Below are 24,297 nucleotides of genomic sequence, written 5' to 3'. Positions count from 1 at the left end.
TGTTATCTATGTTCAGGACACTCAATCTGAAAGTAGTTCTTTGGGGGCCCTTGATAGAGCTAGTTTCAGTGTCTGTTAGGGCACAGGGAAGCTGGGGGCAGGATAACTGGTTAAATGCTAGTCTGGTGGCTCTGCAGGTTTTGTAGGACTGGTACTGAGCCCACCTGAATTCAGGTACCAAAGCAGGTAGCTCCCAACCATGCCACTCTGAACTCCTGAAGAGCAGGGTCTGTGCTGGGGTAGATGAGGGTGGGAGCTGGGCACACATAGGGAAAAAGAAAAAATTGTACCTTTTCCATTGCCCATGTGAATCTGCTCTGCCAGGCTTCCCTCCACTGCCAAAGCTGCTCACATGATGGTGGAGCCACATCTGGCCAGGTGTTCACCAGTCAGTCTCCCTCTCTCGTTGTCTCTGCTCAGCCTCTTCTCCCAGCAAGCATTCCATCCACCTCTCTAACCTTTCTTCTAAGGTTCAGGGTGACATCTGTGTCTGTTTTATTTTGTCTTTCATATCTTCGTTGTAGAGGGTCCATGAAGTGTGTCTGCTTATTCTGCCATCTTGCCAGAAATCCTTGATGGTGATTTGTATGTGACTTTCTTTGCCTTTCTGTAATTCAGTTGTCAATCCTCCAGAAAGATTCAGAAACTGACCGTTCTGGAGTACTGTATGTTTGGAGAGGCTACACAAGTTACTCAGTGTGAATGACCATAGCCAACATGCACAACAGTAAGACAGTTACAACAACTTTGCATGATTTTGTATAAGCTAACTTATCTAGGCAAAAATATTTTTAAAAAACAAAAATTAAAAGAAAAACAGCTCCCTTCCCCATTACTTTTTTTTTTTTTTCAACTTTAAAACAGAGATTCTTTCTTTTGTAGCTCCATGGGTGATGAACAAAATCAGTTGGGTGGCAGTTAGTAATGTTTATTATTGCAGGTGCAGCCTCCATACCCTTGGTTACAGATACAAATGGGGCACTATTTGAAAAATTGAATTCACTGTCTAGGAAACTGAAATCCCAAGATCTGCCTCAGTGGAGTTCTGACACCAGCATTATCCCTTCTGGGGATATCAGGGTCAACAACTGTACTGAGATTTTTGCTGCTCACAGATTCTACTTACAAGTACCATAAAAGACTAGTTAATGTAAAGATGGAATCCCTGGGTGGTACAAATGATTACTGAGTTCAGCTGCTAACTAGAAGGTTGGAAATTTGAGTCTACCCAGAGGCACCTCGAAAGAAAAGCCTAGTGAGTTACTTCTGAAAAACTTATGGTTCACAGATCTACTCTAACACATGTAGGGTCATCATGAGTCAGAGTCAATTCAATGGCAACTGGTAATGTGAAGCTGCCTGTAGATATCACCAAGCACACAAATTCACGTTATTTGGCATCCAGAGTAGTGCATTGTCTGATAAAAGATGCCAGTTTACATGAACTCACAATGTAGGACCAATCACCTCAATCCAATGTGCATTCATTATACTTGAAAACTGACAGGGATGTGGATGTCAAAGTAAACATAAGGCTCTTTGTTAGCATTGCACATTTCTATTCCATTTGAAACCAGGTAGCTAGGTTGAGGTGGAACCAGGTGGGATGAAGAAAAATGTGTTAGGTCCTCAGAAATTCTCATTATCAACAGCACACAAGTGAGCAGCAGAAAGAAGAAGCTATGGCGACAGTGATCCTAGAGAGCATCTTTCTGAAACGATCCCAGCAGAAAAAGAAAACATCACCTTTAAACTTCAAGAAACGCCTCTTTCTCTTGACTGTGCAGAAACTTTCTTACTATGAGTATGACTTTGAACGTGGGGTAAGTTTCTCTGCCATGAAACTCAAGTTTCATGAACTGGTCTTAGATTTTTCTTGGGGAGGAGGGAGGTTGAATGAACCTATATACATTCAAAGTCAGCAAAATATTTCTTAGCCTAGAACTAGCTACAGCCATACTGGGACAAAAATCCATTGTTGCTAAGAAGTCATAGGGGAAACCTTAATATAGAATCTGGCACTTGATGAACACTCATCAAATAATTATTGAGAACGAAATCTAAGAGTTAGAAATGGTTTCCTTATTTCTTATGATAAAGACACACATAGTCATTCACTCTTCTGTAGTATTTGCCCTCCTTCCAATAGTCAAAAAAAATTAGACTACTATATCTGGAGGTTTTTCTGGATTTGTGTTTATGTTTTTTTTTTTTTTTTCTGTTTAAAATGGCAGGTCCTGATATAGAATGTGGGTGCCACCTCACTATGTTGAATGATTAGATAATAAAATCTAACCATCCGGTTGCTTAATCACTCTTAATCTCTCTCCATTTTCTTCCTCATTCTTTCTCAGAGAAGAGGCAGTAAAAAGGGTTCAATAGATGTTGAGAAGATCACCTGCGTTGAAACAGTGGTTCCGGAAAAAAATCCGCCCCCTGAAAGACAGATTCCGGTAAGAAAAGCAAAGCAAAAAAAAAAAAAAAAAAAATGAGACAGAGAAGAGAGCTAGACAGAGATTGATCTTGAGAAATTTGGAACATTTAAATTTTCTGTAAATATAAACTGGTGATGCTGTTCAATGTTAAACACAGTAAAACACCCCTCTAAACTTCTTCACTCTAACATATTTCTTATACTGAGTCTCAGCATCTGTCCTCCTGAAAACCTCCTGAATACCAACTTTAATATGATGTCATATCAAGTTTTCCAACTGGCCAAAAATGGTTGACTTTACTTCCTCAGTTACCAGGATCAAATGTAGAGGCTTGAGTTGTCAATACCAAAATCCTAGGCCTCTGAGTAATATGACATTCTTTACTATCTATCTCACTGTTTAATCTCCACACATTTCCCAAAGCCTCTCCAAAGCACAAACTTCCCTTGACTTCTGAGTTGATTTTTTAAAAATAGTATTTTTTTTCCTGATTACAAGAGTGCTGTTGTTGGATGCCATTGATTTGGTTCTGACACATAGTGACCCCATGTGACAGAGTAGAAGTGCCCCATAGGGATTTCCAGTAACCTTTACAGGAGCAGATTACCAGGTCTTCCTTCTGAGGAGCAGCTGAAGGGATTAAACTGCTAACCTTTCAGTTAGCAACTGAATACTTGATTATAAGAGGAATCTGTATTTATTATAGAAGGTCTGGAAAGCTTTTTTCAGCAGTTTTTTTTTTTTTTTTTTTTAACTTTTTAGTGTGAATTGAGAGGTTTACAGAACAGATTAGTTATCCGTTCAAGAATGCATAGTTTGTTTCATTTCATTGATCTCAAAGTATAAAAAAGAAAATAAAAATCAACCATAATCTCATCACCCAGCTAAAACAGCTATTAACATTTTAATGTCTAGACTAACAGATGCTTTTTTCTACTACCATACCTGCACAAACACAATCCACAACTATGTATTCGTTCATATTAATACATATGGTATCTTTTTAGAACATAATCATGCTCCATATATTGATTTGTAAGCTAATTTTTCATTTTAACAATAGGTGGTAAACTTTTGCCCATGACAATATTTTTTTAATAACATAATTTTAATGACTGCACAGTATTTCTTATTATGCTGTTGTTGTTGTGTGCCGTGGAGTCGGTTCCGACTCATAGCAACCCTGTACGGGGTTTCCGAAGATGTAAATCTTTACGGGAGTAGAAAGTCTCATCTTTCTCCCGCGGAACAGCTGGTAGTTTCGAACTGCTGACCTTGCAGTTCGCAGCCCGATTCATAACCACTACGCTACCAGAGTGGTGCTGTGGGCTAATGCGTCAGACTGCAAAGTCGTTTGAACGGCAAAGTCGGTGGTTCAAGCTCACCTGCTGCTCCTTGGAAACCCTATACAGGGTTGCTATGGTTCCGAATCGACTCGGCAGCACTTAACAACAACAATGTCAATTTCTTATTATAGATTATTATAATTTCTTCACCTAATCGCCTATTACTACACATTTTAGTTATTTCCATTTACTTGATATTATAAACTATGTTGAGAGGAACAGCCTTGTACACACCTTTGCATAGTTTATTTATTATTTACCTTATAATAAATTCCTAGAAGTAAAATTTTGTTCTCCATTTTATAATATCTATACACCTTGGTTATCATTATTTTTTTAACATTTTATTGTGTTTTGAGTGAAAGTTTACAGAACAAATTAATTTTATCATTCAACAATTTATGCACATTTCATTTTGTGACATTCGTTACAATCCCCTCAATGTGACAATACCCTTTCCACTTCCTTCTTGGCTTCCTATTGTTTCCTGGCCTTTCCTGCCTTCCGAACTTTGTTTTGGGAAATGCTACCCTTTTAGTCTCATATGGTCAATAATTCTGAGAAGCACATTCCTCCTGGGTGTTAGTGCTCACTCTCTAGGCTTGTCTATTGTTTGACTGAAAAGAGATCTCTGGGAGTGAGTTCAGTTCTAGGTTTGAAGGGTATCTAAGGGTCATAGTCTCATGGGTTTCATACCAGGAACTCTGGCCTTTTATTTAATTTTTTTATGATTCTGAATTTTGCTCTACATTTTTTTCCTCACTCCGCTCAAGACCTTCTATTGTGATCCCATTCAGAGCAGTTGGTAGTGGTCTCAGGCTAACAGAGGCTGTGGTACATGTGGTTTGTCCATTAGTTCTTAGAACTACACCTTAGATAGCTTTATCTGTTTATTTTCTAGAAGTGGAATTAGAATTTCATACATTCCTACTAGCTATGGATGATAGTATCTGTTTCACTGTATTTCCTTTAACACTTGATAATATAATTGTTCTTAAAGATCAGTAAATTTGACATCCAAGAAAAAATGGCATTTCACTGCTGACAGATGGTATTTTTTATTATTATTACTAGTAAGATTGAAAAATTATTTATCTACTGCTCATTTTTATTTTTTCCTTGTGACTTGCCTTCTAATTTTTGCCCATTTTTCTTTTGAGATGTTCACCTTAATCCTAGTCTCTTTTTTATTGTGAACTGAGTGAAAGTTTACAGAGCAGATCATCAACAAGACGTATACTTTGCTTTATTACACGCTTGCAATCCCCTCCATATACCAAAAGTTAACAGCTTTTACCTCTATTTACTTTAACCACTGCATTCCTCCATGTCTCTCACCACCCCATCATTCCTCTGCCAACTTTCCTCTGCCAACCTCCCTTTGGTGACATGTCACCCACGTCAACGTGTGTCTACCCTCTAGCACATGTATCATTTCCTCCTCCCCCCAGAACCACCATAGATTGTTTCTTTTATCAAGAAAACCACCCTCTTTTTTTAAATGTACAAAATAAAATCACACAGGATTATTCCTAGTCATTTTTATTAATGTTTTATTGTGAATTATGTGATACGTTACATAGGAGAACATTAGCTTTACATTCATCCTACCATATATTATTTCATTGCCATGGTTACAATCCCCTCCATGCATCATCAAACAACCAAAGGGTATAGCCCGCAAGCCTGCCCCTCTGTTGTCAACACACAGACCCTCTCAATCTCTGGGTCTAAATTCCCCAGCTGCTCTATCTCTCCATGTCATTGTCTCTGCTTCCATCTCTGGTGTCACTGCTTCTCTGGGTAGGGTCCCGCACTACACTCTTCTCCATTGATGGTCCCAGCAACCTCTGCTCCTGGACTGCAAAGTCAACCACTCCTCTCCTTTTGCTACAAAATGTCTACCTTACATTTCCAGCCCTCACAGTCAGTCCTGATAACAATTATTCACTATTGTACCACAAGAGTCCTATCCCCATCTCCTTTCATCAGCTGGGCCAGACAGATTTGATACTACTCAGTGGAGATTCTACTTTCCTCTGTGCCCTCTGAATCTAGGCACCCTCTTGAAAGCTTGTAAGCCAGTCACTTCCTGCCTTTGTAGCCCCCGCCAACCCCATTTTGGGTAGCCAATGTCTAAGTTGCCCATCCCTGTCTACTCTGTGTATGGAGAGGGTGGGAATGATCCTCGTTGTAAAGATTTATCCCCTCTTTTTGAGCTACTGCATCCATAGGTGTAGGTCAAGTTCATCAAATTGTATCAGATTACTCTTTTTTTCCTCTTCTTTGTTCTTCTAGTTGAGCTCTGATCATCCAGTCATTGAAGCTAGGTTAAGTGGGCATTATCTGCAAGTGGGGTGTTCTTGTGCATATGCCCTCACTTCTTATTATCTAGACGCTTCACTCTCCACTCTAGTTCTCTGTGACTATGTCACTGACTCTGGGACCAGGAGTCCCCAGGTCTTGCCCTACTGCTGGCCAACCAGGTCTTCACCTGGGTTCACAGGAGTCTATTGAATATGGTGGGACTTAGCTCGCAGCTTCATTGTTGATTTTCCCTCACTTCCCCTTATGGGTGACCAACATGGTCACCAGTCAGAGCGCATGTCTACTTGTGTATTCCCCTTGAGTCTTAGTCTTGGAAGGGGATTTGCCCTGAGGGGACCCGATGTCTCCTGGGTCCTTGTCATTTTTAAGAGGCTCTGATACATTAAGAATTTAATATTTTACCTATAATGTATATTGTAAATATTTTTTCAGGTTTTCACTTTCCCTTGAAATTTTCTTTAAAACTTTTTGTCACACTATGTCATCAAATTCGTTAATCTTTTTCAAAAATAGTGCTAACCTTTAGCATTATAGAAAGATTATATATTTTTTATAGTTTCCTTAGTCATTCATAGTTTCATTTTTTAATATTAAGTTCATGAAACCATCTGAAATTTACTATGGTGCATGTCATGAAATAACTACCTAATCCTTTTTACCTACCCTAACAAATTTAGTGGTTAATTGTTTGTCCCAGAGAGTCTTCTGGTCCCATTGCAAAGGACTCCCAGTGCCAAAGGAAATTTAGAAAAGAACAATTCCTCATCCAAGAATCGTGCTTTCTTCTTTCATTACAGAGAAGGGGTGAAGAGTCAAATGAGATGGAACAGATTTCAATCATTGAAAGGTTTCCTTACCCTTTCCAGGTGAGTCATTTTCTGTTACCAACTCTCCACGGGAGCCTGTAATACAGAAGGAAGGATACTGGGTCCCAGTAAACAGAGTTGAGGTTGATAAGGAAGCTAGACTGAGAAATGAGACTGGCATGATCTGAGAATGTGTACTTTTCCCAATCTAATATAGTGTCTTTTAGTCTCTACACCTCAAAGAGAATGCTTAAAGGTTTTCATTCTATTATGAGATGTCTTTTCTATGGTAACTGCATTGAGAAAGATACTCTATTTGTTGAGTGAGCATTTCACTTCCTTCTGGTTCTGCCTATCTGTCTAATGGTGGTTGTGTGGGTTGAAAAGGCAGAGAAGGGGAGGGAGGGAAGCAGTGGTATTAGGAAGTTCCGTATGGGGAAGGGGTATTAGACTTACACATAAACCTAAATTCTATTTTAGTCTGGATTAGTTGAAAAGCCACATAGACATCTGTTTGGTAGGTGCAGTGTAAGCCATAAAGGAGAACAAGGGCTTCAAATTTGATCTTCAGTTAGGCCTGCGTATGTCCTAAGAACTCTGTAGGCCACATGTTGTGAACATAGCAAGCTCTGCAACAGTGAAAGCCAGAAAAGGAAGTGGAAAGTCTCAGGGGAGGGGGCTTTCTGTCATGGATTTATGAGCACAGTGAAACTAACAAGCAAAAAGAAAAAAGAAAATAAAAGGATCTTGTTCACGTTCCTGACCGCATAAAAGTTTGCAGGGCCTGTGAAGGAGGAGTGTGTTAGACATAAGTTTTATTGCCATTGTCTTTCAACAAGATGATGTTTTATTGATCCACTGGAAAATGCTAAACAGCAGATCATTCAAAATTAATTTATATTTGACTTTAGAGCCCATTATGTGATACCTATGAACTCTGTAATGTTTGGAATGATATCTTATATATTTTATACATCTCCACAACACCTAGCATGATGCCGTGTACATGGTAGGTGTTCAGAAAATACTGTTTGATTGATATATACATGATCTTATATATAAAATATACATGATTTTTTTGAAGTGTGTTTGTGTTTCAAGTTGGATTTATTTTGGCCAGTACTTATGAGGGGAAGTCATTAGGCAACGGGAGAAAATTGGCCATGAAATAAAATTTGCTCCATGTTTTCTAAGTGATTAATTCATATGTAATAATCAAGACTTAAGTTATATCGACTTAAGTTAATTGTTTTCTATAACAACTCAAAGTTCAATATTACCATAAAACATCCTTTGTTGGAGAAACAAAAAAACTCCTCTCCCCCAAGGTCTGGGAGCAACATTATGAACTAAGCTTATTTATACAAAAATTGAAACACATGTCAAGAGGATGTAGGAGTAAATATTCAAAATCTAAGCGATTCTGAATCCTAGATATCTGGATATGAATTATTTAGAAATTCTTCAGGCAGTTCATCCCAGCTCTCCTGCTGGTTGAAGATCCTGCCTTTTTTTGGTTTTCCACAGTGAATCTACAAGGTGGTAGCTTTGTAGTTCCTTTAAAATATTTCTTCTTTTACCTAGACTCTGTTTGTATGTCCATTGTCCCAGGTTGTGTATGATGAAGGACCTCTCTATGTCTTCTCTCCAACTGAAGATCTGAGAAAGCGATGGATTCACCATCTCAAAAATGGTGAGAGTTACTTAGAAAATAAACTAGTTTCTAAACCAGTCACTCCTTGGAAACTCTATACAGGGTCGCAATGGGTCGGAACCAACTCGACTGCACTTAACAACAACAACAACAACAAAGAAAGGAGGAAGGATGGAAAGGAAAAAAGAGAAAGAGAGAAAAGAAGAGGAGAGCAAGTGAGAGAGGAACAGAGGGAGGATGGAAGAAGAAAGGGGAGAAAAAGAAAGAAGAAAGAGAGGGGAAGTAAAGAGAAAGGGAGATAAGAAAGAGAGAGGAAGAGGCATTTTGCCCCATACTCATAATACAATTGAACTTAGTATGAAGGAAGATCAGGCACCAGACTAAGAGTTGTAATTCTGTTTTACCATTCTCTCTCTAATGCAATTTTATAATTGTTGTTGTTGTTAAGTGCCGTCGAGTCGATTGCGACCCATAGCGACCCTGTATAGGGTTTCCGAGGCTGTAAATCTTTACGGGAGCAGAAAGCCTCATCTTTCTCCCGCGGAACAGCTGGTAGTTTCGAACTGCTGACCTTGAGGTTCACAGCCCAATTTGTAACCACTACGCTACCAGAGCTCCTTTTATAATTGTAGGCACTTCCATTTCCCCATATATAAAAAAGACTCCATTCTTCCAACTAATTATATAGTTGTGTGGAGTTCAATGGTGAAGCAATAGTTGGAATTAATTATCTCATTTCAAAAGATTAAATTGATGACATATGAAAGTGCTTGAAGTCAGATTCTTTGAGATTCAATTTTTCCTTTGAAGTTGTTGTTGTTGTTAAGTGTTGTGGGGTTGGTTCTGACTCATAGCGTCCCTGTATAGGGTTTCTGATGCTGCAAATCTTTGCAGGAGCAGAAAGCCACATCTTTCTCCCGTGGAGCAGCTGGTGGGCTTAAACCGCTGACTTTGTGGTTCATAGTCCAGTGCTTATAGTATGGAACCACTTCTGAAGTAGGGAAATAAGGTGAAGATGGCACAACTGAGAGGTCGCTAACTGAAAGGTCTGTGTTTTGAACCCAACAGTGGCTCTGAGGGAGAAAAGACCTGGCAATTGGTTCCTGTAGAGCTTACAGCCTAGGAAACCCTATGGGGCCAACATACTCTGTCATATAGGATTGCTATGAGTCAGAATTGATAACAAAAACTGCCTTACTCCAGGGTTGTTCTAAGGATCAAATGAAGTAATATGGGGGTGGGGGGGCTGCGAAGTACTGCACAAGAAAGCACTGGACATCTCTTTATTGTGGATAAATATTTTCCAAGGAACTATTTCGTGTTCCTTCCCTGAACATAGTTTCAGCATTTGTCATAGACCGTTCAATATGTGTTCAGATAAACATGACTGTAAATGCTTGTAACACAGGATGCATGCACACATATTTGTGTGTATATATAGCCACATGTCAAGTGACTGAGAGATTAACTGGTTGAGTTGACATCAGGAAAGGCTGCCCAGAGAAACAGGAAGGATGGCAGACTGATAACAGCATGGTTGGGTTATTGCATGACAGCCCTTTGTCTTAATAAACATTAAGATGCCGATAGTCAGTTGCTGGCTATACCAGCTTTGTTCACTGCCTTGAATATAAGTCTGATTGGTTGAAATGATCATTGTCAAGTCTTTCTAACTAAAAGAGAGGAGAACAGCAAAGAAGTGCCATTTATTGAATTCTAACTGTGTGCCAGACTCTGAGTGCCTTATACTTATTAGCTCATTTAATTCTCACAGCAACCTTGGGCTAAAAGCTATAACAATAATAGCTAACAATTAATGAGCAGTTATTGTGTGCCAGGCTCTTTGCTAAGGGGCTTCAAATGTATTAGTTCACTTAATCCTCATGCTAACCTTATAAAATATGTTATTATTGCCCTATTCAAGCGCTCTGGTAGTGTAGTGGATTATGAGCTTGGCTGCTAACTGCAAGGTCAGCAGTTCAAATCTACCAGCCACTCCGTGGGAGAAAGATGAGGCTTTCTGCTCCTGTAAAGATTTACAGCCTCAGCAACCCTATACAGGGTCAGTGTGAGTCGGAACCAACTCCACAGCACATAACCACCACCACCATTACCCTATTTACAGATGAGGGACCCAGAGCTCAAAAAGGATAAGTACCTTGATCAAGGGCATACAGTGGTGGAGTCAGGATGCTTACCACATTCCTGGGTTATGTATATAACTCCAAAGCCCAAGCACATTACATAGTTTTCTGTTGCTTGGTTGGCAGACTCAGGAATTCCATCTGTGGTTGGTTGCAACAACAAACTTGGGTAAGGCCTTGCTGAGTATTACATATAGATTATATATTGTACCACACAGTTCTTGGGATATCTTGAGATATGGGTCTTGAATACAAAAAGAGCAAACAACCCTTCCTGGGGAATACAAACAGAGCAAATATTTCAGTAGTGTTTTCTATAATCAGGCTCTACTCTAAATCCTTTTTTAAAAAATAGCATTTTAGATTTTGTTCTTGAGAACAGACATAGCAGAACAGTTCAGCAATTTGTACATTTACAATTTAGTAGCATTGACTACATTCTTCATGTTGTGCAACCATTTTCCTTTTCCCATTATCTCTGAGTTCTTTACTTATATTACGTCATTTTTTCTGCATAGCAACTGTATGAAGTAATTATTTTCATCATCTCCATTTGACAGATGAAAAACCTGAGGTACAAAGAGGTTTAAATGCTTCCCCAGGGCACTCAGTAAATGGCAGAATCAGGTTTGGAACTCAGGCTCCAGAATCCATGCTCTTAATCAGTGTGCTCTTTTCAAGCCAGAGAGAGATAAAGCTTCAGAAGACATAGCAATTTGTATTTCTTTGGTTCTCTCCACAGGGCCTTGCACATCAAAAGGGGCCAATAAATAGTTGTGTTGATTGATTTTTCTGTGGAAGTAAACAGCTACAATCAATTTGCGATCCACACTTATGGACGGCTAGGATTGGGTTTGGAAAATTTGGGAAAGTTAGGCATATGAGCTGTCTTAATTATCTAGTGCTGCTATAGCAGAAAGACCATAAGTGGATGGCTTTAACAAACAAATTTATTCTCTCATAGTTTGAGAGGCTAGAAGTTCAAATTCAAGAACCCAGTTCTAGGGGAAGGCTTTCTCTCTCTGTTGGTTCTGGAGGAAGGTCCTTGTCTCCTTTAAACTTCCGTGTGTCTGGTGTTCCTTGTTGTTGTTGTTAAGTGCTGTTGAGTTGATTTCAACTCTAGCAACCCTGTATAGGGTTTTCAAGAAGCGACTGGTGGGTTTGAACCACCAACCTTGAAGTTCAAACTGACCTTGCAGTCCAGCGTATTATCCTGTAGCGTCACATCAGGAGTCCCGGTGTTCCCCTGGGTCTAGAAGCTTCTCAGCACAGAGACCCTAGATCTAAAGGATACTCCCCACGCCCAGCTCTTTTTTTTTGTTTTTGGTGGTAGTGAAATCCCTCTCCTCTTTGCTTGTCTCTCTCTTTTTATCTCTTGCAAGATAAAAGGTATGATTCAAGCAAGCATGTTGCTTGAATCACACCCTCTTGTAAGGCTGTAACTCAAGATACATACCACATTAATCTTGCCTCGTTAACACATACAGGTTAGGATTTAAAACACATCACATAATGGAGGATAATTGCATCAAATCACAAAATGGAAGACAACCACACAAAAATGGGAATCATGGCCTAGGCAAATTCACACATATTCTGAGGGAACACAATTCAATCCATGACATTAGTTGAGGGAGAAACAAGTATGTTCAAGTTAGTGGTAGCTCTTTTACACTTCAAATACTACTCATAATTCCCAAACCAGCTGTACTTTAATTCAACATATATTTGTTGGGTGCCCACTATATGCAAGGTATGACTATTGATCAAGGATAAGACTATACAGAGTATGTTGTTGTTATTGTTGTTGGCATTTGCCGTCAAGTCAGTTCTGACTCATAGCGACCCTGAATAGGGTTTCCAAGGAGCAACTAGTGAGCTTGAACTGCCAACCTTGCAGTTCAAACCAACCTTGCAGTACAGTGCATTAACCTGCAGTGTCACACCAGGACTCCAGAGGATAAACTTAGTTAATACTCAAATCTTAACCTTAATGTGTTGATTATGCACTGTTACTAAAGTCCATTGTTGTTGTTAAGTGTTGTCAAGTTGGTTATGACTCATAGCAACTCTGTACAAGGTTTATGCTGCTTTAAATCTTCCTGGGATCAGAGAGCCTAATCTTTCTCCCACGGAGCAGCTGGTGGGCTCAAACCATGGACCTTTTGGTTCGCAGTCCAGTGCTTATTGTAAATTATATCAGGCTAAAAATAAAACCAAAAAAAACACATAACACTCCTACTACATCAGTTGGGTCATTAGTGGGTAGGCAGTGTGGCTAAGTGTGGTTTTGTCTTATCTTCCCTTATGTTTTACCGTAGACATTTTTTATTTCCAGTTGTTCCAGGCTGTACGTCTTGTTGAACCTGCTTAGACTGACAACATGAGTCCAAAATGAGGCACTCAACAACAAATACCATGGTTTAGATATAAGTCACTGATAATCCCAAGTCAGCCCAGGATGCTGTCAATGTTAATGGTGGGATGACCTAGAACTCGTAAAATCCCTCTCTACTGATAGATTCTCTTTCTCCTGGGTGAAAAGCACCAGTTGACAATTACTAACAGGAAAAGGGAACTTATCAGAATATTGGTTACCTCTGTGGAGTATTGACTGTGAAGAAGCTTGAGAAGACATTCTGAGGAGCTGGATCTGAGTGAGGGTGGTTAAACAGTTGTGTACAAAAGTAGCTATTTGTACATTTTAATAAAGTACATCTGTGTATTTTATTACATGTAAGTTATACATCGAGTAACAACGTAGGACCTCAGGGTCCTCATATCTAGTCGCCACCTTTTTTTTTTTTTCCAATGGCACTTTAGGTTATATCCTTGAGGACTTAGCCATGGCTCCTTTCTTTTGATTTCTTTGAATGTGGCAGTGGACATTTTTATATTACAGCCCCAGAGATGTCCTTCTACGTTCACTTTTCAATCTTTGTTTGGTCAAGGTCAAGGAAGTCTATTCTAATTGCCATTTCAAGAGCAAACAAATGACCCAGTCTCACCAAAATGAATGAAAGGATAGCATTAGTAAAACCCCAAAGACCAATATGGGGAGAAATGATTTATTCATTCCTGAAACAGAACTGTAGTTATCCTGAAAAAAATGTGGATAGAGAATCTACACCAATCACTAATGCTTTTCAGACAGAGCTGCCCCTATGCATTGGTGAAGTAAATAGTCTGCCTTAGTACTCCCTCTGGGACATTCTGCTTTTGCAGTTCTCTCCTAAGTAGCTGGAAATTCCAGCTCTGGTTGAGCCAACAAAAGAAGAGATGTCGTCTTCAAGGAACATCCTAAGAGGCAGACATCATTTGGGAATGTAAGGAGGAATTTTTTTTTTAAGCCAATAGTCATTTTTAATATATGGCTTTAGCAGTTTTAAAGGAGATAAAGAAATGTAGCTGTATGATTCGACTAAGAACATGATCATTTAAATCAGACTACTCAAATCGACTACTACCTCTGTCACTTAGTATGTACACTGTCTTGAGTTTCTCTAAGCCTCAGTCTTATCATCTGTAAAACGAGACACAGTTGATCTTGAGAGAATTAGTAGTGATAATAAATGCAAAGCACTTGGCACAGTAGCTGGAATACAGTCAGCATCTCATTATGGTGCTTACTATTACTATGGACCACATACAACTCAGAGAAGTCCCAGAGCTGAAACATTTCACAAAGAAAGACAAAGTGCCTTTAAAGCTTTTGCTAGATTCTTTAAAGTGTCAGTGTCAATTAACTGACCGAATGAAAAGATTAACTAATCAACTAATACATATTAAAATATATTTAATGCTACCCTTTTGACCAGAAAAATTTACATCTATGATAATGGGTTTTTTTCCTGTTAATTTTTTTTAATTTACCATGGATATAGTCACGGAGGGCTAGAGCTGAGAATGAAACATCCAGGGGAGACGTATATAAACACCCAAATTTGCACATAGTACCCATTTGACCTAGCCTCGATGGCTTGGTAATCAGAACTTAGCAAGAGGACTATTTAAAGAAAAAAAATTTTTTTTGACAAAGGAAAGAGGGTAAATTGCTATAATTTGATGAATTTGACCTACTTTTGGATGTAGTAGCTCAAAATACCAACTGAGAGGGAAGGACTCTTCACATCAAGTATCAATGCTATTCCCCTCTACATACAGGGTAGATGGGATGGGCAACTTAGATATTGGCTAGCTAAAATGAAGGAGCTCTGGTAGCATAGTGGTTACGAATTGGGCTGTGAACCGCAAGGTCAGCAGTTCAAAACTACCAGCTGTTCCACGGGAGAAAGATGAGGCTTTCTGCTCCCGTGAAGATTTACAGCCTCAGAAACTCTGTACAGGGTCGCTATGAGTCGGAACTGACTCCACAGCACATAACAACAACAACAGCTAAAATGAGGGGGCGATAAAGGCACGAAGTGACTGCTTACAAGGTCTCAAAAGGGAGTTTAGTTTAAGAATATGCAGAGGAAGAAAGAGTCCCCATTGAATAGTTTTCATCTTGTCTAGATGGGTCTGGTGAAAAGAGATGGGGATAAGATTGGTATGATTCAATAGTGAGTAATTGTTATCATGACTAATTGCTAGTGTCACAATGTAAAGGTAGAAGTTTTGTAACAAAAATGGGGGTGTAGTTAATCTTACAGTCCAGAAACAGAGGACCCTAAGATCATCAAGGGAGAAGAGCCCAAGCAGAATGTGGTACCCTATCCAGAGAAGAAGCGACGCCCGAGATGGAGGCAGAGATGGGGACATGGAGAGAGAACTCTAAATTCATGTAAAGAGTGGAACTGAGAGCTGTCGGCTAGGAGGCAGACTTGCAGAATGTACTCTTTGGTAGCTTAAATTATTATATATGTCTGAGTGTTTTTTGTTGTTGTTTTTTTTTGTGTTTTTTTAAAGAGCAAAATGTGAATAGAGAGAAATACTGTTAACTGATGGTACATGGAGGGGATTATAATCATTGTAATGAAACAAAGTATATATGATTTGTTGAATGTAAAACTGATGATCTGTCCTCTAAACTTTCACTTAATTCACAATAAAAACTTTAAAAAATAGAAAAGAAAGAGAGAGGAAAAAGAAGAAAAAACATCATCCCAATAAAGAACAAAAGAATTTCTTTTTTTTTAATTTGTGTTCTTTTTTTAAAAAACTTTTTATCATGAATTGAGTGAAGGTTAACGGACAAGCTTTACATTCAACAAATTATACGCTTAGTTTCATCTCAATGATTACAATCCCCTCCCTGCAGCAACAGTTATCCTACTTCCTCCCTGTGGCTTCCCTTTTAAGTCTTATATTTCACAAAAGAACAAAGCAAAAATATTTGATGTACATATACAAAACAAAAACTATATATTCATTTATATGTCTTAAGGCCATATTCAGCAAGCCCGTGGGCATGCAGCCTTAGTCAGTCCATGGGCCTAGAACCCACAGCTGCGCTCGATCTCTCCATGCAAGGAGGATACTTAATGAATGTGCTGGGGATAAGGCTAGAGAAAGGGAGAAAGCCTTATTTTACTTCATTAGCATATTATTGTTATTATTGCTAAGTGCCATCAAGTTAGTTCCGATTCATAGGAACTATGTATAAAATCTCTATGGAGCAGCTGGTGGGTTTGAGCTGCTGACCTTGTAGTTAGCAGTTCTGTGCTTACCTTACAGTGCCACACCACAATCCCATGTTAACATGGTGGTGGTTGGTGGTTATGTGCCGTGGAGTTGGCTCCAACTCATAGTGACCCTGTACAGGGTTTCCGAGGCTATAAATCTTTACGGGAGCAGAAAGCCTCATCTTTCTTCTGCAGAACAGTTGGTAGTTTCGAACTGCTGACCCTGACGTTAGCAGCTCAATTTGTAACTACTACGCTACCAGAGCTCCATGACTTAATTTATCACTGTTTATTTTGAAATTTAATGTATGAGTAGCTAGTTATCAATTAAGTATTCTTGGTATGTCTACGGGCACACAGCCTTGCAGAAAGCACAGAGGATCTGAGGGTCTTCAAATTTCAAGTTGAGGGTAGAGGCATGGGGGAGGGAGGTGGTTAGAGCAATCAGCTCTGGCAGGAACTAATTTATCACTGACATTGTTCAGAATTGCCAGTGCATGGTAAAAATAAAAGACAGATGGATTTTTAGCCAGTTTTATTTTAGCTTTTAAATTCTATACAGACCATGCAGCCTCTTATTGCCTGCACCCCATCTGAACAGCTTCCACCACCCTGCCATTGGTACAGTGGTGGAAACAAAAGCAAACAAAAAACAAATTTGTTGCCATTGAGTTGGGTTTGACTCATGGTGACATCATGTGTGCCGAGTAAAATTGTGCTCCGTAGGGTTTTCAAGACTGACCTTTTGCAAGTATATTACTAGGTCTTTCTTCTGAGACACCTCTGGATGGGTTTGAACTGCCAATCTTTTGATTAGTAGTTGAATGCTTAATCATTTGTACCATCCAGTGACTCCACAGTGGTGAAGAGAAGTGCTAAAAAAAAGTGTATGTGTGTTTATGTGTGTGTGTGTGTCGGGGGGTAGGGGGTGTAATGGTGGACAGGAAAGGAAAGAGTGGCTAGAAATCTCAAATCCATTGTTTCAAAAAGCATCATCAAGATAGCACCTTTAAAAGGTAGCACTTTTGTTCATTTACCAGTAAAACACACCTAGCCACCAGGAGCTCCTAGGCTTCCTCTAAAGCCATAGGTGATTGAAGTGTAGTTAGCGCACACTTGCGGACTTCAGTTGGTCTCTTTAAATCAGTGGTGGAGAGCATCCGGCCCACAGGCTGTATTGTTGTTGTTGTTTAAGTGCCATTGAGTTGGTTCTGACCCACAGCGACCCTGTATAGGGTTTCTGAGGAGCTATGGGTCGGACCCGACTCGATGGCACTTAACAACAACAACAACAACTGGTAAGCTTGAGCTGTCGACCTTTTGGTTCAAATGACTTTGCAGTCTGGTGTATTAACCCACAGCACCACATCAGGGCTCTATAAGGCCCTTGAAATAATTTGGTCTGACCCTGCCAAGGCAACTGCCATTTTAGCCATCACAATAGTGGTGAATTAACTATATGTTTGGCCAAGTATAGCAGGCTGATTTTAAGCTGATAATTTTGTATGGCCTGTGAATGATGTTATAATTTTTGGCATAAAAAAGGTTTCCCACCCTTGCTTTAGAGACAAGTTTATTTTATTTTGGTTTTGTTTTTAGGGATCCAGGGATTTTTCTCAAAAGTAAGTGTTTAAATGTGTATGTCCTTAAAGAAACATAAGAGAAGAATAGGGCACAGGTACATGTTCTTAGACCAGCCTGGGTTTACCTCTGTGCTTACTAATGCCAGTTGTTTCTTGGAGCACTGTCTTTGCTCCTCTTGGTTATCAGACAACATGATTCCTGGTTGATTTTTCAAACTGACTTCATGTTACAGATCTTGAAATATTACAGTATTAAAAACAGTAATATGAATTCCTCCTGTCTGCAAACCATCCCATTTTTTCGCAAAGTATTTTGGTTTCTGTTTATGTCCAGCAATGAGCTTAATCCACCTTGGTAGCCCTAAGAAGACTGAGACCATGTTAATTCCAGAGGCAGTTGTTGTTGTTGTCTAGTGCCATTGAGTAGGTTCCAACCCATAGCGATCCTGTGTAAGGTTTCCAATGAGCAGCTGGTGAGCTTGAACCACTGATCTTGCAGATCAAACTGACTTTTGCAGTCTATCGCATGCAGAGTCATCTTCATTTCTAGCAGTAGTTTTGTTCCTGAGCTTGACTCTGTTAACTATGCTTTTAACACAGCAAATATCCCTAAAAGGTCACTCAGGGACCTGGCAACTTGGTATGTTGAGCATTGACATCAGAGTTTGACTTGGGAACATGGTTTGCCGTATCTGGAAAATGAACATCACAATTAATACCTACCTAGCCTAGTGGTTATGAATCAGGCTGCAAACTGCAAGGTCAGCAGTTCGAAACTACCAGCTGTTCCACGGGGGAAAGATGAGGCTTTCTGCTCCCGTAAAGATTTATAGCCTCGGAAACCCTGTTCAGGGTTGCTATGAGTCAGAACCGACTCGAAGGTCCACAACAACAACAACAGAAAGAATCAATAGATTGGTTTTGGAAGAAGTGCAGCCAGAGTGCTTCTTAGAGGCCAATTCGTCTCTCATACTTTGGACATATTATCAAGAGGGACCAGTCGCTGGAGAAGGATATCATGTTTGGTAAGGTGGAGGGTCAGAGAAAAAGAGGAAGACCCCCAATGAGATGGATTAGCCAAGTGGCAGCATCAATGGACTCAAGCGTGGCAACAGTAGTGAGGTTGGCCCAGGATTGGGCAGTGTTTCATTCTGCTGTGCCTAAGGTCGCTATGGGTCGGTACCGACTCGATGGCACCTAACAACAACAACAACAGTACTCCTAAGGAGCTCTGGTAGCGTAGTAGTTATGAATCAGGCTGCAAACCTCAGGGTCAGCAGTTTGAAACTCCCAGCTGTTCCGCGGGAGAAAGATGAGGCTTCCTGCTCCCGTAAAGATTTACAGCCTCAGAAACCCTGTACAGGGTCGCTATGAGTTGGAACCGACTCTACAGCACAACAACTCTACAGCACAACAACTCTACAGCAACAACAACAGGACTCCTGGTGTGACGTTGTAGGATCAGCACTGGACTTTGAGCCACAAGGTGGCAGTTCAAATCCACCAGTAGCTCCTTGGAAACCCTATATAGCAGGGTTATTTGTACCTTTTTTCTGTCAAGGGCCATTTGGATATTTATAATATCATTCGCGGGTCAAACAAAATCATCAACTTAAAAATCAGCCTGCTATACTTGGTCAAATGTTTAATCAACTTAACCCTAATGTGAGTCCTGGTGTGGCACTGTGGGCTAATGCATCAGACTGCAAAGTTGTTTGAACTTCAAGGTCGGTGGTTCACACGATGGCACTTAACAACAACACAACAACCCCTAATGTGATGGCTGGAACTGCAGTTGTCTTGGCAGGGCCAGAGCAAATAATTTTGCAGGCTGTTCTCCATCCCTGCTGAATAAGGTCGCTATGAGTTAGAATCGACTCAACAGCACTTAACAACAACAAAACTTACAGGAAGATTGTAACTGCTACTAGGAAAACATAGATAAGATATTTTTGTTCTTGGGCTCTGGAGACATCAGATATTCTTATCTTGCTGGTCAGGAGATAGTCATCATGACAGACCACTGGAGAGAACTGTGCTGGACTAGGGCACATGTCAGATAGGACAGTCATATGAGCCGCCTGTCATCTTTTTTCTTCAGGGTGGATGAGGAAAGAGCAGTTGTTTGAAGCTGACCACTAAGGCCAGTCAAAGAGGAAAGCATGCAAATGATAGATTTTCTCTCCTGTTAGATGTGATCTCTCTTTTCTCTCCTGCAACAGTAATCCGGTACAACAGTGATCTGGTACAGAAATACCACCCTTGCTTCTGGATTGATGGACAATATCTTTGCTGCTCTCAGACAGCCAAAAATGCCATGGGATGCCAAATTTTGGAAAACAGGAATGGAAGTAAGAGATCTAATCACTATAATTTCTTCCTCCTTTGACTCTATTTCCATCATTTTCCAAGGGTCCAGGTACAGGGCTGTATCCACCCAGCCTTTTCCTATAGTACCTAAAGCACTGTATAAAGGAACCAAGCTCCTGAGCAAACCCGACTCGAATCGTTTCCTAAAATGCATTTAATATCATCATTGGCTTATTGTTTTTCAGGCTTAAAACCTGGGAGTTCCCACCGAAAGACGAAAAAGCCTCTTCCTCCCACTCCCGAGGAAGACCAGGTAATAGGGAAAATTGAATGCTGTTCTAGGAGACTTGATGTGGCGCTGTAGGATAATCACTGGACTGCTAACTTCAAACCCACTAGCTGCTCCTTGGAAATCCTAGACAGGGTTGCTATGAGTCAGAACTGACTCGGTGGCACTTCAGCATAGGGTCTTAGTCGTAGTGTGGTGCTGCAAAGCACTGGATTGCAAACCAAAAAGTCAGTGGCTCAAACCTACCAGCCGCTCCTCAGAAACCCTATCCAGGGGCACTATGAGTCGGAATCAACTTGACAACACTTAATAGCAACAATAACATAGGGACGCTAGGTGTCCTGGTTGTGCAGTGATTTAAGCATTTGGCTGCAAATCCACCAGCTGCTATGAGGCAGAAAGATGAGGCTGTCTTCTTCTGTAAAGATTTACAGTCTAGGACACCCTATGGAGCAGTTCTACTCTGTCCTATAGGACCACTTTGAGTTAATATGGCAGTAGGGGTTTTTTTTTTTTTTGGTACTGCTTAAATGGAAATTTGCAGCCACACCCTGGAAACACACCAGAATCTTAGAATTCCCCTGTGGCAGGGCTAATTGGTATTCCTGCTGAGACAGGATTTGTCCTCCTCATTAGGACTTCCTGTTCCCTGGAAAGGTGATTAGGACACTTTTGGCAACAGTTTAATATTATGACCTGCTTGAAACACTGTCACAGAATCTGGTATTTTCCCATTTTATTATTTTTTAAAAATTGAAGCATACAGCAAAGTTGAAAGTATTTAGCAGTAAACACCACCCAGAGTCTACCACTAACATTTTAATTTAAAATTTGAGTTTTGGGTTACTTTTTGAAATCTAAAAAGGCCATTATTATATCTTGTAAGGAAACAATGTGAGTATTATTACACTCATTTCCTAACCTGGTATTTATCCAGGAAGCGTCAAAGATCCTGATGCCTGGGTCCCACTCACAGGGATTTTGGTGTACTTGGTCTGATGAGGAAACTGTTTGAACACTGGAATTTAAAAAATCTTCTTAAGTGATCCAATTTTGGGGGAGGGGTAGGTCATTGGTAAAATTCTTGCCTTTATCCAATTTGACTCTTGGCCAATGCACCTTATATGTTGTTGTGTTGTTGTTAAGCACCTGTTATTGAAGCCTGTGTGTTGCTATGACACTGAAGAGGTGTCAGCTGAGTTTCTAGATAAGATAGACTAGGAAGAAAGGTCTGGAGATCTACTTCCAAAAACCAATCAGTGAAAACCTTATTAATCACAATGTTCTGGTCTCATTGTGCATGGGGTCACCATGAGTCTAACTCTATGACAGCTAAGAAAATCAATAGGTGATTTTAATGTGCATGACCTAGATTAGGAACCTTCACATGGGTGTTTTTCAAAAAATGGCTGTTGAATGAATGCTAAAGCAACCTTTTATTATGCTGGATTTGGGTTAAAATAGTGTTTCTGGTAAGTCAAAACTTGGGTAGAGACAATGAGAACGCTTTATATTTAGCCAAATCCCCCAACATATTTTCCTAACAATGCAGATCTTGAAAAAGCCACTACCTCCTGAGCCAACAGCAGCCCCTGTCTCCTCAAGTGAGCTGAAAAAGGTTGTAGCCCTTTATGATTATATGCCAATGAATGCAAATGACCTACAGCTACGAAAGGGTGAAGAATATTTTATCCTGGAGGAGAGCAATTTACCATGGTGGAGAGCACGTGATAAAAATGGGTGAGTTACTGCCAGCCATTCTTCAGCCTTGTGCCCACCCACGCCACACCCTTGCAAAGTCCTGTAGCATAATTTTCCTGCTAACTATGTGCCAAAGTGAATATGCTCTTCCTCCAAGCACTTTCTAGTGTGTAGCTCTCAACACCACCCTGAGCCTGTAAGATATGGAACACATATTGTTGTGCACAAAGAATGTGTAGAAGCCATTTTAAGGGGCTTGAGCATGCGTCAGAGACATGATCCTCTGAGATAGGGGCATGATATAAATATATGAGGGGACTTCAAAAAGCTCATGGAAAAATTCCATCATCTTTTAATTTCATTTTTCCCATGAACTTTTTGAAACCCCCTCATACTCCTCTCTCAGAAAGGCACTTCTCTTTTGTACACCTCCATTTGAGAGTGGCTCTGAACCCAAGCATATGGATATATGAATTTGTTTCTCTCCAAAGATGGGGAGATGCTGGATGACCTATCATTGTTTCTGCAGGGAGGAAGGTTATATCCCTAGTAACTATGTCACGGAAGCAGAAGACTCCATAGAAATGTATGAGTAAGTATGCTTATGTTCCTAGCACACAATCTTCCAGGAAGAACAAAACAGTTATGTATCTTTTTTATGCCTTGAACTAATTGTTAATTTTAAGATACAGTTTCTTCCTCCATTTACCCTCTCCATTTCTAAAAGTTGAGCATTCCTATGAAATCAAAATGGGGTAAAGTGAAGAAGCAATTACCAGTAATTTCTATAGGATTTTTTTTTTTAACATTCCCAAATCCCTCAAAATAACCTAGCAATGTATACCAAATAATACATAAAATATATACAATTGATACCAAATAATACTAAAATGGCACTAACATACAGTGTTAATAGTCACAGAGCTATGGCGGCTTGATGCTGAGATGCCAAATGTAGTTCCTGGTGAAGGAGATTGGCAACGCCACTCTCACCACAGTCTGCCCACTGCCTCTGTCCATGGCTCCCTGCAAAACAGAAGATGAATGCTACTTTCACTTTTTGCTGTATTGGGTCAAAATTAAAATCCTCTTTGGATGTCCTTCAGTTAGTGAAAATAGGTACTAATATAGGTCTTTCATAAAGATGAAGTGGTGGAAGAGAACTTTCCAAAAGCAGGGGATACCTATACATATAAAAATCAATGTCAATTAGGTCAAATGATGCTACCACCCTAAGTTAGTGCCTATTTCTTACCCTCAACCCAAACACCTTCTACTTATGAGATGTGGTGGGGACACTGCCCTAACTCCCAGATCCAGGAGAGCAAGAGTTAATGGCCTGAAAAGAAACATTTCAAAAGGTAAAAATGTCAAACTTTTCTACATAATCATGGAAGTGGATTGCCCTTGGGAGCTCTGATCCCTTCACCCTCCTCTGTCTATTTCCTTGACTCTTTGGTGCCAACCTGGGTTTTAGGAAAGGGATGCAGTGTGCTAGGTATGTGATCCAAACCCACTGCTGTGGAGTCGATTATGACTCACAGCGACCTTAGAGGAATCTAAGGTAGACCCTCAACCTTACAGTAGAATCGCCTCATAAGGTTTCCAAGGCCGTAAATCTTTATGGAAGCAGACTGCCACATCTTTCTCCCCAGGAGCTGTTGGTGAGTTTCCAACATCAGAATTTCAGTTAGCAGCCCCGAGAGCTTAACCAGTACACCACCAGTTCTCCTCCAGGCACATGATAGGCACTCAATAAATAGAGTCTGAAAGAATTGATGGAAATATTGACATGGACAAGCCCTGGAGGTCACTCTAACCTCTAAATTGGTCTAGGAGCCATTTCAGCAATTTCCCTTTGCAGGTGGTATTCCAAACACATGACCCGGAATCAAGCTGAGCAACTGCTAAAGCAAGAGGTAAGTGTGAGACCACAAGCAAATATGAGGACAGTCAGCATTTTCCTTGAACAATAAGCACAGATCCCTAATTGAGGACCTGCTGCTGCCCACCAACTGTAGGCAAAGTAGTGACAAGTCCACCATCTTATGGGGTCCTGGTTCCCCTTTTCAATACC

At 40.1% G+C, this 24,297-nt stretch overlaps 1 protein-coding gene across 2 annotated transcripts in view; it reads left to right on the top strand.

Moving 5' to 3' along the window:
- The window catches only part of BTK (Bruton agammaglobulinemia tyrosine kinase), a 50,216-nt gene that overhangs the window by 15,269 nt on the left and 10,650 nt on the right, over window positions 1-24,297 (top strand). Inside the window, exons 2-10 of one of the 2 annotated variants that reach the window (XM_006869100.1) lie at window positions 1,653-1,823; window positions 2,355-2,453; window positions 6,907-6,975; window positions 8,527-8,608; window positions 20,143-20,271; window positions 20,476-20,543; window positions 22,072-22,259; window positions 22,750-22,812; window positions 24,085-24,139. In XM_006869100.1, the coding sequence (XP_006869162.1) occupies window positions 1,683-1,823; window positions 2,355-2,453; window positions 6,907-6,975; window positions 8,527-8,608; window positions 20,143-20,271; window positions 20,476-20,543; window positions 22,072-22,259; window positions 22,750-22,812; window positions 24,085-24,139 (894 nt within the window). In that variant the 5' untranslated portion in view covers window positions 1,653-1,682. Of the gene's footprint in view, window positions 1-1,652; window positions 1,824-2,354; window positions 2,454-6,906; window positions 6,976-8,526; window positions 8,609-20,142; window positions 20,272-20,475; window positions 20,544-22,071; window positions 22,260-22,749; window positions 22,813-24,084; window positions 24,140-24,297 lie in introns of those variants that run through there. The other variant, XM_006869101.1, reaches the window with a different exon arrangement.

The sequence above is a fragment of the Chrysochloris asiatica genome, unplaced genomic scaffold (assembly GCF_000296735.1).
Source record: "Chrysochloris asiatica unplaced genomic scaffold, ChrAsi1.0 scaffold00126, whole genome shotgun sequence".
Classification (NCBI taxonomy): Eukaryota; Metazoa; Chordata; class Mammalia; order Afrosoricida; family Chrysochloridae; genus Chrysochloris; species Chrysochloris asiatica.
The sequence above is the reverse complement of the archived record's forward strand: the minus strand, read 5'-3'. Positions and strand labels throughout refer to the sequence as shown.